This window comes from Anastrepha ludens, chromosome X (genome assembly GCF_028408465.1).
Source record: "Anastrepha ludens isolate Willacy chromosome X, idAnaLude1.1, whole genome shotgun sequence".
In the NCBI taxonomy this organism is placed as follows: domain Eukaryota; kingdom Metazoa; phylum Arthropoda; class Insecta; order Diptera; family Tephritidae; genus Anastrepha; species Anastrepha ludens.
In genome coordinates, this window is record NC_071503.1 from 82,664,465 (window position 1) to 82,681,218 (window position 16,754).

At 37.7% G+C, this 16,754-nt stretch overlaps 1 protein-coding gene across 1 annotated transcript in view; it reads left to right on the forward strand.

Annotated features, from left to right (window-relative positions):
• The window catches only part of LOC128869190 (uncharacterized), a 586,599-nt gene extending 574,262 nt beyond the window's left edge, over positions 1-12,337 (forward strand). The window contains exon 22 of the mRNA XM_054111701.1: positions 11,621-12,337. Coding sequence (XP_053967676.1) covers positions 11,621-11,782 — 162 coding nt within the window. The 3' untranslated portion in view covers positions 11,783-12,337. The remainder of the gene's footprint in view (positions 1-11,620) is intronic.
• The last annotated feature ends 4,417 nt before the right edge of the window (positions 12,338-16,754 follow it).

Below are 16,754 nucleotides of genomic sequence, written 5' to 3' on the forward strand. Positions count from 1 at the left end.
CAGAAGAAATTGTTTTAGCATTTGCAGGAATTCGATCATTCGAATATTTACTCCCTAATTATTGCATGAAATATAAGGCGATGCGCGTGAGGTAGGTCATGTTGCTTCAGTGCATACATATGCGTGCAACACTATATTTAATAAAGATGCAATTGAACTTAGTTGTCCCATATATGTATGTATGTATGCAAATATGTTTCTTTGAAGTTTTCTTTTATTTATTTTAAATTGCAAAGTTTTGTACTATCTATAAAATGCATACATATATGAATTATTCCTTGTAATATATATACATATGTACAAATGTAAATTTAAAAAAATTTCGTTTGGCAAAGGAACAAAAAATGCATATTCAAATGTACATAAATATGATAAGGCAATGCGTCGTGAGATAGGTCATTGTTGCTGCAGTGCTAACAAAATATATGTATATATACATACATATATTGATATACATATATATTCATCAATATACCAATATGCTCTTTGAATTCTTGTCTAAAATTAATTTCGACTCGAAAAATTAGTAAAAATTTTCATCACATTTAATAAAACGCACACAACAAAATGTGAGCATTAAAGTTACTTTGATTTTAAATGTCGGATTTTAAATATTTATTTATTTGGTTGTATTTGTTTGAAAATATAAATTCAATAAATTTTCGTTTATCAAGGGAACATAAAGATGCACAAGCAAATGCCTTGCAAAAAGCCGTCGGCATTCGCCAATTTGATTTCATACAGAAACCAAAAACTGAGCAGAGCCAATGTACTTGCACATAATTCACTGTAATCAGCTCTGTTAAGAACTTCCCCGCTGTCGAGTTGAGCGAGGTGAAAAAGTGTTCGCGGTTTCACTTCATTTTTGACAATTCACACTATTCGTAGCTCGTGAGAATTCTCTATATTTAACGTTCTCTGCAAATACGTACATGAATATTCAAAAGAAATTTATTTTAGCATTTGTGAGGCAGGAATTTGATCATTAGGTTATTTACATGAAATATAAGGCGATGCTCGTGAGGTAGGTCATGTTGCTTCAGTGCACACATATGCGTGCAACACTATATTTAATAAAGCTGCAATTGAACTTAGTTGTCCCATATATGCATATACGTTTCTTTGAAGTTTTCCTTTATTTATTTTAAAGTTTTATACTATCTAGAAAATGCATACATATAAATGTATGTATATTATTATTCCCTGTAATAAAATGTAAATTGAAAAAAATTTGGTTTGCCAAAGGAACAAATAAATGCATATTCAAATGTAAATACATATGTCGATATACCAAAACACTTTATGCTATGAATTAATTTCGACTCAAAAAATTAGTAAAATTTTCATCAAATTTCATATAATAAATATTCAACCATTTTTTTTTCTTCATCACCTTTGTTTGAAAATACAAATTGAATAAATTTTCGTTTATCAAGGGAACATGAAAATGCACAAGCAAATACTTGGCAAAATGCCGTCGGCAAGTCGTCAATTTGATTTACTACAGAAGCCAAAAACTGTGCAGGGCCAATATGCTAAAGGAGAAATCGCTGTAAACATCTCTGTTAAAAGTTTCACCACACCCCGGCGGCGGTTAGATTTCATTTTGGACAATTCACACTATTCGTAGCTCGTGAGAATTCTCTATATTTAACGTTCTCTGGTACTGCTTCGAAAAATAGAAGCGTTGTAGGAGAAGGGTGTATTATATATAATATTAAAGGTGTAACATCAAAATAAAACACGACAATCTCGTTATTTAATAACTCCACCTCGAGTGTACTTGGTCTTACCATAAATTCTGTGACAAATTTTACCATGCATTCGGCGAGAACAAATTCGCAGAAAAAAGTTCCGTTATTTTTGCTTTTATTCATAGGCATTGTCTACTCATAAATTATACTCAGTTTCGTGGCAAATGTCGCTTTTTAACAATGGAGTGGGGAGGTAAGGAAAATCGTATTCCAGTGATTGCATTATATAAGTGTGACATAGTGCATGGGAGATGTACGAATTGTTGAAAAAACTTTGTATTTCGAAAATGTTTGTTTACCGCACGATCAATCGTTTTTCCCAAATTTCTGAAGTGATGGACAGAAAAGGAAGTGCTTGCCCTCGCGTGTTTCGAACCAGTGTAGCCATAAACATCGTTCGAGAAAGAGGTTGCAGAAAACCCCTTAGAGAGCAGAATATCCGTGTAGTATTCATGGTTGTCGAGTATAGCCTAGCATTTTCTTCATGCTTTGAATCAGCTTTTCTGCATAGTTCATCGGCAAACAGGACTAGATTTTGAGAACTTGACGCACGAGTTGCTTTAAATCATGGATTGGCCTTCCGGCAAGATGCTTTTTCATAGTTGCCCACACATTTTCAATGAAGTTGGCGTCTGGAGACTGAAAAGGTCAGTCGCATACTGTGACGCCATTTTCTTGTTTTGTTGTTTTTCAAAGTGTTTTTCTGAGAGCAGTGGTTTTGATGATGTGGGACGTCAGGATAAGTTCGCCTCCTTCAGTTGACGTTCGATGGTGTTGATACTCACATCTTCAAGCTGCGCTCGGAAAAGTCATTAACATTTTTGTACGCTTTATACCGCTGATTCCACATAACAACAAAATATTTTTATTTTTTAATTAATTTTGCGCGCGTAAGATAATTTCGGCCCTTTCAAATGCGTGCATAAAAATACCGCCTCAAAACGCTTCGCGTACTTCTCACTCATTTTTGTTTGGTTGCGTTTACGGGAAAGTTTCGAGCGACACTAACCTGCGTCGTAGCCCTTGAATGGCACTTTTATGCAGCAAACAGCAGAACAATATATATCTTGAAGTTACAAGAAAAAAACCGGTTATTTTCTTCTGACACAGACTGTAACTTGTAACAGAACTAATGTCAAGACTAAGTGCAATTATATCTTCGCCTTAAATATTTTGTAAGGATTTGGAGTAATTGTTGCTGTATGTGTCTCAGTTCTTAGTGAATATTTTCACCACATAAACATAATTCGACCGGCGTAGCTGAATATGTTGTGCCATGGTTCGAATCTCCGTGCATGCAACAATAAAATGATGGAAAACGCTTTTTTTATAATAGTGTAATAGTAACATATTTACACAAAAATCATGTTCACAGTATGCAAAATATATACATTCATAAAAAAGGAAACAATTATATCATTTGTATAAGAACCAATTCTGAACGTTTGAAATATTTTCGAGGCAGTGAATCCTTTGTTTCTGCAAAATTACAGATTTCTTCCTATTTACAGTATTTGGATCGATGTAAATGAGTATGTGCTTTTGACAAATCAGCAAATGTCGACACCAAAACGAGAGTAAAAATTTTTTATAACAGTTATCTCTGACAAACTTTCGAATGTGTCTCTGTCATGAAAAATCTCAACACCATATGTTGTTCGGATGCAAAGATGATACATTACTAGGTTTGGACAACCGCTATTGGAAAAAAATCTGTACATCTTTTCACCATTGTTTGCACCAAGTTTACGCGAAATTTACTAATTTACCACAAAATAAAATTTAAGATAAATATGAATACTTACAATACCCCAGTATCGGGTGGGCTCCAAATTCAAAACGAAGACTTAATAAATAAAATCAAAAATCTAGAAAACATGTATAGCGTATTGTTTAACGCTTATTGGTAAACGACATAACTGCGCTCAAACGTGAAAACGAAAAATTAAAATCATGATGAACTTGCTGGAGAAACCCACTAGGTACTTTAAAAGACAAGTCTAAGTAAAAGCCGAAAGGCTAGTTCCTCACCACCGGTTCCTTAAAACCTTTTCAGTGGCGGAAACGACTTTAAAAAATTACATACATATAAAAAACAAGTTGTTTGTAAAGATTATAAATAGTGGTTTATATAGAGTATCTACCTTTAACACTCCTGACTATCGCTCTGTTACAATATATCTAAGCAAAGAAAATATTCCTTGGTTAAGAAGACCTAACAAATAAGGCCAATAAAAGCAATAGTGAAATACCCTCATAAATCATGTGATCAATTCGTAAATGATATCAAAAATCAATGGGTAAAAGCAGTTAAGGCAATCAACAAACTTACTCGTAAATGGTCCAAATAGTCCAAAGAACCGCTTGAAAATTTTCTATTGACATTTAATCCATCTGAAGATTGAAAAAAAAGTATGAAAAAAAGCCATTCTTAACACAATTGTTAAAATCGATAAAATCCAATCCAATCCGATCTAATAAAATCTTCTCATTTAATTCCTCAGTGCGAAAATTATCAGTCCTTTGGTCATACCAAAATACAGTAATCTAAGCACAAATAGCGAAAACACTCGAAATGTTACCCTAGAAAAGTTAGATGTATTGTCGTTGAGCTTATCAAAACTGAACAAACAGGAAGAGGTCTTCAGAGCTTTTGCACTACGCTTGGGCGCATCGGAGCCCAACATGTAGCTTTTAGATTATTACTAAATATCTTAAACTTATTTTATGGAATGCAAATGGTTTATCCAAGCACAAAATTGAGCTAGAAGCACTATTTTAATAAAAAAATACAATGAAACAGCATTTAGATGAGGAAATTCGCACAAAGCAAATCCAGGTTAGATCCGTTTCTATTAAAACTTTAAAATAGCCACTTGCGTTAATTGCTCTCAACAATCCACCCAGTCACCAGATGAAATCGGAATACTATTTGGTCCTTTTAAATCGTTTTCAAGGTCGCTCTATTAACGGTGGCGACTTTAACGCGAATTAGCATGAGGCTCAAGGCTCATTACGACAGAGCGATGAGAATGGCATAAAGCTCTGCAGCGCACAGGCAACTTTATGTAGTAAATTGACTACCGACCATCCAGATTCAATTGATTTTTTCGCCTACAAAAACACTCATTTTTTCGCCTACAAAAACACTCATAGTACGGGATCCGGCTGCAGATTTGGTGTAGTCATCGAGTACATGCTGAAATCCACATTTTTACCCACATATATGATTAGGAGAATAAAAATTCACCACGGTGCCAGTAGAAATGTGGCCGAAAGTATTTTTAATTAAATTATTGTTAATTGATTTTGCGGGAAAAATTTAATTAACCAAGTTTTGAGATAAAATATCGTTCGGTTTACTGCAATAGGTGTAAAGACTTAAAAAAACCGTAGTTGCCGTTGCGCGCTTGGCCGCACCTCTCCGCAGCCAGGTATAAACAGGTATGATTTCGATATATTTATACATCCATAACGTATATTGATCTGTTATAGATCAAAATATAGCTAGTTTTTTTCTCATTATTATGATATACGGCAACCTAATTAAATCTGGCCGGAAGTTAGGGTTGCTAGCAGTTAAAGATGGGAAAAATTGAAGGTTGAGTGAGAGGAAGCTAGCGCGTAACATCACTAGTCTAACAAGAATAGCGATTGCCAGCTGTACGACATTTTAAGGCTAAGAATAAGAAAATAAGAATAATAGTTTTTAACGAAAAATACTTCGAAATTAGCACTGTATAATTTATATTATAACTATAACTTGTATTTTTTTGTATTAAATTGAAATTTTACTTACTGTAAGTGTTTTGCAAAAATTTTCAAATTCTTCTTTATCTTTTTGTTTTAAAACTGTAATTTTTTTATGGCACTCTGTATGATATCCAAAATCCTCGGTAGATTCAAAACACTTACAGTAAGTAAAATTTCAATTTAATACAAAAAAATACAGGTTATAGTTATAATATAAATTATACAGTGCTAATTTCGAAGTATTTTTCGTTAAAAACTATTATTCTTATTTTCTTTTTCTTAGCTTTAAAATGTCGTACAGCTGGCAATCGCTATCTTTGTTAGACTAGTGATGTTACGCGCTAGCTTCCTCTCACTCAACCTTCAATTTTTCCCATCTTTAACTGCTAGCAACCCTAACTTGCGGCCAGATTTAATTAGGTTGCCGTGTATCATAATAATGAGAAAAAAATTAGCTATATTTTGATCTATAACAGATCAATATACGTTATGGATGTATAAATATATCGAAATCATACCTGTTTATACCTGGCTGCGGAGAGATGCGGCCAAGCGCGCAACGGCAACTACGGTTTTTTTAAGTCTTTACACCTATTGCAGTAAACCGAATGATATTTTATCTCAAAACTTGGTTAATTAAATTTTTCCCGCAAAATCAATTAACAATAATTTAATTAAAAATACTTTCGGCCACATTTCTACTGGCACCGTGGTGAATTTTTATTCTCCTAATCATAAATGTGGGTAAAAATGTAGATTTCAGCATGTACTCGATGACTACACCAAATCTGCAGCCGGATCTTAGACTATCAGACAACCCATTTCTGTTAGTGAAGGTTTTGATTTGAACTCGGCCAACGCGCAACAGTACACCCACACTAAAACGGGTTTCTGATGAAAAAAAATATCCACCCTTAATCAAAAACATAGTAGCGGAAAAACGGGAACGAGGGAAACGCTGGCTGCAAACCACATCTTCAGAAGTTGAAACAAAATTGGACTTAAAAACTGAACAGCTTCACTCAGCGATCAAAACACTTAAAAATGATGCATTCAATCGATTTCTGGGATGTCTGGGCTCACAGCTAATAAAATCACAGAATATTCTTTGTGGAAAGCTTCTAAATTTCTCAATGGACTGTTAAAATTGACTAGAGAGACTTGACTAAGATAAGCGAGCACTGATGAAGTAGAACCTACTGGAAACCGCGCTGAGCGCGATGAATATATCCAGTTACACCAAAAGAAGTTGGCAGCGAAATAAACGAAATGGTGCTTTAAACGTCCCCTCGATTTTATTTAATCACAGCTGAAGACAGTTACAGTTAAGCCTGGTAAATCACCCAACGAAGTGTCATATATATTCATATATGTAAAAAAATTCGAAAAAATGCTTTTAAAACGTCTAAAATCAGTCATTGAAAATAAATGCCTGATTCTCATTCACCTATTTGGTTTCAGAAAAACTCAATGTCGTAAGCACCGTAGAAAGTGCAAGGGAAAAGAAAAGAAACGTGTTCAAGCTTTTTTCTAAATGCATCGCAAACTTTTGGAAAGTATGGCCCGAAAGGCTTCTCCCAAAAAATTAAAGTCCATGCTGTAAATGCGCAATATTATGCGAGCTGCTCTCGTCATATCCTATGATAGTTGAAAATTTGAAATTTGCCAATTCATCGGCAATTTCTTTTCCTTGAACTCCGGAGTGTCCTGGAACCCATATAAGTACAAGCCTGTTCTGTTTTGAGAAAGAATTCTTGAAAAATCTTCTTGGTTTTCTTCGCATTCTCCAGGGCCTTCAGTGCAGCCTGACTGTCACTTATAACTCCAATCTGTTTCCCGCTCCATCTCCTCTCGATTATGCATTCGGCTACTTTCAGGATGGCAAAATTTTCCGTTTGGAGAACTGTTGCCATTTCCCCCCCATAGCATAGTGTTACTATTACTGTCGTTTAAGTACCCTCCGGCTCCAGACCCTATTGCATTCTTGGACCCATCGGTAAAGAAAATATCCATTAAACTTCCCTATATGAACTCTGAATTGCTCCACTGCTCACGCAACGGAAATCTGACATCAAATTTCCTTCCAAATGAAACTTTGGGTATCAGGTCGTCTTTAGGTGCCAAAAACAGTGGATACTGCTCAGATAGCAAATTAAAGATTTCTCTGTATCCCAAGGTCTTCGTGCCTGAAACCGTATTTATGGAGTCTACGCATTGCTTTTATTGCTTCCTGTTGTATCTTAAGATCCAATGGGAGCAAATCAAGCATAGCATTTAGAGCATCACCAGAGGTTGTATTCATGGCACTCGTAATGCATTAACATACTCGTCTTTGCAGCCTGTATAGTTCCCGGATCGTGGACTTAACCATGCTCCGTCGCCACAAGACCACAGAGGCGTAAGTGATGATTGGTCTGATAAGAGGTCTGCACTTTCGTGCCAAGCCTTTTTAGGGATTTATCCAATATTAGCGAACAGACATCGTCCGCATATGCTTGGACATGAAAACCGAGTTCCTGCATCTCCGATAGAAGAGAGTCTACGACCAAGAGAAAGAACACCCCCTTGGGGACATCCTTGGTTGGTCCTGACGGTGATTAGTTCGTCACTGTTCTCACCAGCGGTTAACAGCCTCTCAGAGAGCATTGAATATATCCATTTTACAAGGGTTTGATTAACTCCATGTCGTTGGGCAGAAGAACATATTGAGCCGAAAGTGGCATTATCAAAATCCCCCTCAATGTCCACGAATACTACCATTGTGTATTCGTCAGCTTCCAGCCCGGCATCATTCTTGCTAACAAGATCGTGTAAGGCTGATTCACATGATTTTCTACTCTGGTAAGTGTGTTGATTTCTACTAAGTGAACTTCTCGGCAATACCCCCACTCGAATATGTTTCTCCACCACTCGTTCTAGACTTTTCAACACGAACAATGCCACACTGATTGGTCTAAAACATTTTGCTCGGGAATAGTCGTCTTTTCCTGGCTTCGAAATAAATATTACTCTTACGCGTCGCCCTTGGGATGGTATATAACCAAGTGCAAGACAGGCTGCGAAGATCCTTTTCAAGGGCTCAATCAGCATGTCTCCCCCTTTTTTAAGCATTGCTGGATATATTTCGTCAGGTCCAGGGGATTTTCGAGTAGAGCATTAAACGTTTCCGATTTGGAAATGATGTATGAAAGATCAGGTTTTCAAATGGAATCCAGCCTTACTGAGCGGTCCAGATTAAGGACCTTACAAAATCTCGCTATTTCCCTCATTTCTTTGACATTACTGCAGAAATTTCTATAGGATTCAAGTTAGGTTTTCCTCCTTAGTCTGTGTAAGTCAATGATTAGCCCAGTCCTCTTCTGTTTGGGTCTTTAAGGTCTCATTAAGAAGTTTTCTGGATTGTACACGCCGCTTCGATGGTTTAGGGTTCCATCAAGGAACCGCTTTCCGCTGTCTACTTTGCCTGAGTGGGCACAGTTCTTCAAAGCAATTGATTAAAGTATTATTTTCTATTTATTTGAGTTTTTTTAGGTTTGGCAATCGCTCTGTTACAAGCTCATCATACCTGTCCCAGTCGACATTTCGAGAATTCCTACCGGAAGGTATTGATATTGTATCACATCTCAGTCGGATTTCGATAAGATGATGATCAGAGAGAGAGTCCTCTTCCAAAACTCGCCATCGGTTGATTTGATTTCTAACTGACCTATTGGTAAGTGTTAAATCAATCACCTCTTGTCTCCTTTTGGTCACAAAAGTTGGTTTGTTACCAGTATCTTGAGACCTCTGGGGTTGCGTGTGAGGAGTTCCGTTGAACTACAGGAAGGACCCGAATCCAGACACTCGCTCGTACCAGCCTTTCGTTGCTACTCTCAACAAGAATGAACCTGCTGTTTTCGCCAGCTGAAATTTTCGCTATCTCTTTTTCCAGCCATTCTCGGGAAAAAGCATTGGAACAGTGCACCTTTACGATGCCGTCCACCCTCGAATTCGGTGCGTCTTTCCACTCACCGATAGCTCCCCAAAGATAGCTGTCAAGAAAGTCTTGTTGCCCTTTGGACAGTAGACCGTCTTGTTTGTCGGTATGTATCTCTACCGTCATTGCCTTTGCTGCCATTCTCGCGAATGATTCGTTGGTATAGACCTCGTTTCGTTTTCGCCTATTGATAGTTACTTTTGCGTAAAACACTAAAATGCATATGCTTCGCTAAAAAATATAAACGAAGGATAAAACCTCATTGATAGGCGCTCAAACTTATCAATCCGCAACAAATTGCTTATTTACAAACACTAAGACCAGTTTCGACTTACAGTATACAATTCTGGTAATACGCTAGCCAAAAGAACATCACCTCTATACAACGTCTGCAAAACAAAATTCGGCGGTACATAGTAAATGTGAATGAAACGTGTTCTCGATGTTACTTTAAAATTTTACCGTAGTTGTAATAGACCCCTAACTTCAAATAGTCCTGGAAAAACTGGAGCAGATGCATCAATTCTGCGAGGTCATCAGATATATTTTTGGATATAAGCTTATTTATTAAAGAAAAGTCCCTTCAATAAATATCCTGATAGAAGTATAACCCCACAAATCGCCCAAAAGAGTTTATTTGTTGTCTTACAAAAGTTGATTAGGGGGCACCGCCTTAAATGTGAAAATTTTGCTTATTATTCATTCCTAGTATAAATCTTAACGTTATGAAAAGTTAAAAAATACTAATATAAATATGTATTTCTTGTTAAATTAACTGTTGGCTTAAAAAAAGGTATTAGAAGAAGGAATATCTTCGTTCTAATTTTTAATATATAAGTTACAAATTCGATCCACACCAAATTTAAATACCCGCGCAAATTACCTGTAATAATTTTTTATTTTGGGCCGGCCCTTGGGTCGGGAATCAAATAAACTCACAAGCAATGAGAGTAAATGAGGTAAGCGAGGTGGAGTGGCAATGAGTGTAAATGGTGTGGAGAACAATACGTGCGCCAAGTTTCGGCGATTTTTATTAATCGTAATCGAGATACACGCATTAACCCAAAAGTGAGCGTGGCACTGCCCATGGCTCGTGTTGTACTTCTTTTCTGGGTCCATCATTTTTACCAAATGACAGTAATTTTACGCTAACCATAGCAAAAATCTCACTTTTTTTCTTTTTTGGAAACAAAAAAAAAATCATGTGGGAGATGGGCGGTGCCATGAACCAATTCCGTCCATGTTCAATGCCAAAGTACCTTGAACAAACAGTAATTAATATGTGTACCAAGTTTCGTTAGAAACTATATTACCTATATCTATTTCAATTCCTTTATGCTGTTAAATACAACCGTCAATACAACCGTTTTCTGACAAAGTACGTACGGGTAGAAAAAATATAATTTTATGATGATTTATTGTCATATTATTTATTTTATGGGTAAATGATTTTGTGCTTGTTTAGCACAAAATTAAAAGAAACAATACTGGATGACAGAAGTTTCTGAAATCTACAAATTCCGTGACTATCATTTAAAGCCCACGTATATAAGTATATATATAATATATAATTGGCGCGTTCACCCTTTTTTGGTTATTTGGCCAAGCTCCTCCTCTTATTTGTGGTGTGCGTCTTAATGTTGTTCCACAAATGGAGGGACCTACAGTTTCAAGCCGACTCCGAACGGTAGATATTTTTATGAGGAGCTTTTTCATGGCAGAAATACACTCGGAGGTTTGCCATTGCCTGCCGAGGGGCGACCACTATTAGAAAAATGTTTTTTCTTAATTTTGGTGTTTCACCGAGATTGAAACCAACGTTCTCTTTGTGAATTCCGAATGGTAATCACGCACCAACCCATTCGGCTACGGCGGCTGCGTTTATAAGTATACCTACAACGCAATATATGCGGCTAGTCAGGCTTATATGATTTAATAAACTTATCCAACTATTTAGTAGTACATACTTTACCAAAGCAACTTTTATTTCTCGCTCATAAAGCACTCATAAATCCTTTACTATATTTTTAAGTCTAATTAATCATAGTAAGAAATAAAATTATAAACATAAGAGATTTTATCGATGGTAGTTGTTATTATTAATTTGTTGTCAATAACGTTGTTTTTGTCCTTTTAGGGTTCGGTAGCCTGTTGGCTACCCTTACAACGTCGTATACAAATGGACGAGACGGGCTGGACTATTTTACGTATTTTATCACAACGTAATAATGATGAGGTGGCCAAGGAGTTTGTCAAACTTAAATCGGAAATACGCCAAGAACCTATAATGGGTACATAACTTGGCGAAGTAATTACTATAACTACTATAACGGAAAGCTTCAAAATAACATAAAAAAGTTAGTAAATTTAATTCAAGAAGTATGCTGTAGAAATCACAATTAATGTAAAAATGTAATAAGATATACATACATTTAATATATTGTAATAATATTGGAAATAAATAGTAACAATATTAATTCCAGAATATAATTAATAGTAAAAATAATAAAAAATACACAGTTATTTATATCACCACATGGTTATCAGTATTACTATTCAATTTATAAAATTCAAAGAAATAAAAACATCCACTTACTGCGGCATCTAATCCTATTAACCAAATAATAACTCCTATTGTAACTATTATAAATATGTTTTAAAAGTGTACAATTAAATCAAACTATTCCATTCTCATTAAAACATTTTCTTATATGTGCATACTGCATTACATATATATGTATGTATGTGTGCATTTGCTAAAAATTCATATGCACAATATTGCCGATTAATAATTAAGAACAAAAAATAACGATGTAAATATCCATATATAGTAAACAAAAGACGAAACCCAAAATAAAACAAATCATTGATAAAATCACTTTGGTTATACATATAATATGTACATATTACTAGGTTAATTATTTCAAAGGTACCAATTACCAATGACTGCAATCAATAAATTGATTGCACTTCATCAGGGCCGTAGAGAGCATATCCGGGCCCCGGGGGAAAGTCCACAGGTTCGAAACTCCGGACATGAAACAATAAATACTAGAAAAAGTTTTTTCCATCGAAAACCTCGGAGTATATTTCTGCCTTGAAAAAATTTTTCAAAAGATGGAATTCACGGATTATCGAGACAGGAGTGCATTGATCAACTTAGTTCGACTTTTTTCGTTGAAACACCCCACTTAACCACTATGAAACGGTGGTGCAATGACTTCCAAAGTGGCCGTCGGTCCTTGTAAGATGAATTTCGTGAAGCCTTCCAACACGCATCTTTGAGCATTGGTCGGACTAACATACTTGTACATTCAATAATGCATGTGGTCATCAAGATTATTTGCTCTCGTTGGATACCGCATAATTTGACAATTACCCAAAAAAAGGCCTCGTGTCGATTGGTGTAAAGAAATCTTTAAGAAATTCTGCCGCGGTAGTTCACAGTATGTCTACCACATCGGAACAGGTGACAAATCTTAGACCGGAAACCAAACAGCAATCGACAGTATGGGTGTTCCAGGAGCTTAATCCAACAAAAGGTATTCGCGAAAGAAGCAAATGGTCGCCTGTTTTTTCGGAAAATCTGGTCATGTCGTAACTGTATCATTAGATAAACTTAAAATAGTTACTTCTGAATAGTATACAATCATTTGATTGCCAGAAGTTTTCAAAGAATTAAGGAAAACCAACCGCCGAAGTTGAATCATCCTTTACCAAAACATTTCGTGCTCTCACGTATCGGCTCACACAAGAGAGTTTTTGACCACTCAAAAAATCAAATTAATTAGTCATCCACCTTTCAGGCCTGATTGGACACCTAATAATTTCTTTTTGTTCCCGAACATTAAAAATGAAATGTGGGGACAACGTTTTTCAACACCTGAAGAAACAGTCTAAGCCTTTAAACAGCTCTCTTCTTTAGACTGATGTTGGAAAAGATTATTTAAGCTGTAGAACTGAGCTCAAGCACCATTTATTATAAGAACTTAAAATAAATTGAAAAGCATAAGGAACTGAAAAGCGTAAAAAAGTAAAGCGAATGGGTCTGGTGCGGAAAGAGGACAAGACGAAATATTATCATGCAAATACGTATCGGTATCCACGGCACTGTTGACAGTTATAATTTTGAAGTATGTATCTTTTTTCATTTTACGTGTTCTCTAAGCTGTCAAACTTTGTTTACCCTTTACTATTTGGTTGTCTAGAGAGATGGCAAGAGTACCCCAGGCACACTTCAAGTAGCACCTACGTGCCGTTTTGATTTGTCTAGAGAGAGAGCAAAAACAAAATACTAGTCCTTATTTTTCTTGCTCTATTGCTCCTGCCTTATTGGCGTGGAATATCGCAGTCAATAGCACGATAAACTGTATGAGCTTTACAGAGGCCATAAGAATACATACTACCTAGCCAAACGGGCGCCGTGTGAATGTTGGTGCGAATTTATTTCATTTGGATGATTAATCTCAAAAATTTGTATATTACTTTTACTCGAAAAAAATTAGCCCAAAAACAAATTTTAAGGTTACATATAGGTATAACGATTTGTACGGACCTAAATATTATAATATATTATATCGTTTTTGAATATTACATGAAATGTCGCAAAAATTGTCAGGCTGGCGCAAAATTAAGAAAACTGAAAGAGATTTTGGCGGTATTTTATTAAAAATATTTCTCTTCAGAGATACATACCAGATCGATCATGTTGTGATAGATGGAAGACACGCTTCTAGTGTATTATATTAGATGTACGTACGATCCGAGGAGCCAACATCGACTCGGATCATTACCTTGTTGCAGCCAAATTGCGCACACGCCTCTGTGCAGCAAAAAACGTACATCTACCAACGCAAAGAATGTTCGACATCGAAAAGCTGCAATCACAACAGACAGCCAGAAGATTCGCCACTCGACTCTCACTCCTGCTCGGAGAGCACTGCCCAACACACCGGCATGCGCGAGCAATGGAGCAACATTTCTCGTTCCCTACGTACCGCCGCCGAAGAAGAAATCGGATTCCGGCGAGCCCGAAAAAACAATTGGTACGACGAGGAATGTCATGCTGCCGCCGAAAGAAAAGATGCCGCCTATAGAGCCACGCTGCGATCGGGCGCAACGCGAGCCATGTGGGATCGCTACAGAGAGCTGAAAAAGGAAGAGAGACGTATTATCCGACAGAAGAAACGAGAGGCCGAAATACGTGAGTGCGAGGAGCTTGAGATGCTGGCCAATAGGAACAACGCCCGAAAATTCTACCAGAAAGTTCGGCGGCTTACAGAAGGTTTTAAGACCGGGGCGTTTTCCTGTAAGAACAAAGACGGTGATCTGGTGACTGACGTACAGAGCAATCTTAAATTATGGAGGGAACACTTCTCGAACCTGTTAAACTGTGACAGCTGCGCATGTCATAGAGAAAGTGAAGATCCCGATACTCCAATCGTTGACGACGGAAATATCGTTCCGTTACCCGACCATGACGAGGTGAGAATAGCAATATCACGGCTAAAGAACAACAAAGCCGCGGGCGCCGACGGACTGCCGGCTGAGCTATTCAAACATGGCGGCGAGGAGCTGGTAAGGTGCATGCATCAGCTCCTATGCAAAATATGGTCGGATGAAAGCATGCCTGCCGATTGGAATTTAAGTGTGCTCTGCCCAATCCATAAGAAGGGCGATCCTGCAATTTGTGCCAATTACCGCGGGATTAGTCTTCTAAATATCGCCTATAAGGTTCTAGCGAGCGTATTGTGTGAAAGGCTGAAGCTTACCGTCAACCAACTGATTGGACCTTATCAGTGTGGCTTCAGACCTGGAAAGTCTACCATCGACCAAATATTCACAATACGCCAAATCTTGGAAAAGACCCATGAAAGGAGAATCGACACACATCATCTTTTTGTCGACTTCAAAGCTGCATTCGACAGTACGGAAAGGAGTTACCTGTATGCCGCTATGTCTGAATTGGGTATCCCCACAAAACTAATACGGCTATGTAAGATGACGTTGCTCAACACCAGCAGCGCCGTCAGAATTGGGAAGGACCTCTCCGAGCCGTTTGATACCAAACGAGGTTTCAGACAGGGTGACTCGCTGTCGTGTGACTTCTTTAACCTGATGTTGGAGAGCATCGTACGAGCCGCAGAACTTAATCGCTCAGGCACAATATTTTATAAGAGCGTACAATTGTTGGCGTATGCCGATGATATTGATATCATCGGCCTTAACAACCGCGCTGTTAGTTCTGCCTTCTCCAAACTGGATAAAGAGGCAAAGCGAATGGGTTTGGTGGTGAACGAGGACAAAACGAAGTACCTCCTGTCTTCAAACAAACAGTCGGCGCACTCGCGTATCGGCACTCACGTCACTGTAGACAGTTATAATTTCGAGGTTGTAAAAGACTTCGTTTATTTAGGAACCAGCATTAACACCGATAACAATGTCAGCCTTGAAATCCAACGTAGAATCTCTCTTGCCAACAAGTGCTACTTTGGACTAAGTAGGCAACTGAGCAGTAAAGTCCTCTCTCGACGAACAAAACTAACACTCTACAAGACTCTCATCATGCCCGTCCTAACGTATGGCGCAGAAGCGTGGACGATGACAACATCCGATGAAGCGACGCTTGGAGTGTTCGAGAGAAAGATTCTGCGTAAGATTTTTGGACCTTTGCACGTTGGCAACGGCGAATATCGCAGGCGATGGAACGATGAGCTGTATGAGCTTTACGGCGACATAGACATAGCGCAGCGAATAAAGATCCAGCGGCTTCGTTGGCTGGGTCATGTCGTCCGAATGGATACAAACGCTCCGGCTTTGAAAGTATTCGATGCGGTACCAGCTGGTGGTAGCAGAGGAAGGGGGCGGCCTCCTCTGCGTTGGAAAGATCAGGTGGAGAAGGACTTGGCTTCACTTGGTGTGTCCAACTGGCGCCGGTTAGCACGAGAAAGAAACGACTGGCGCGCTTTGTTAAGCTCGGCCAAAATCGCGTAAGCGGTTATCGCGCCAATTAAGAAGAAGATACATACATACTGTTGCGAACGGGTAATTTTTCTAGCCGACTGGCAACAATAGCGAGCGAATGAGATGCAAAAGCAAAAACATCAATTTGCCTTGATAGCGACAGCAGATGGCGGGACAGAACTCGCCAGAAGATACGAGCTGCCAGATCTAGAAATAACGATAGTTATTCATAGTAAGGTATTCAGTCCTAAGGTGAACGTGTACATACATGTAAAGTAAAGCAGTTGTGTTGCCATTACTTTGTGATG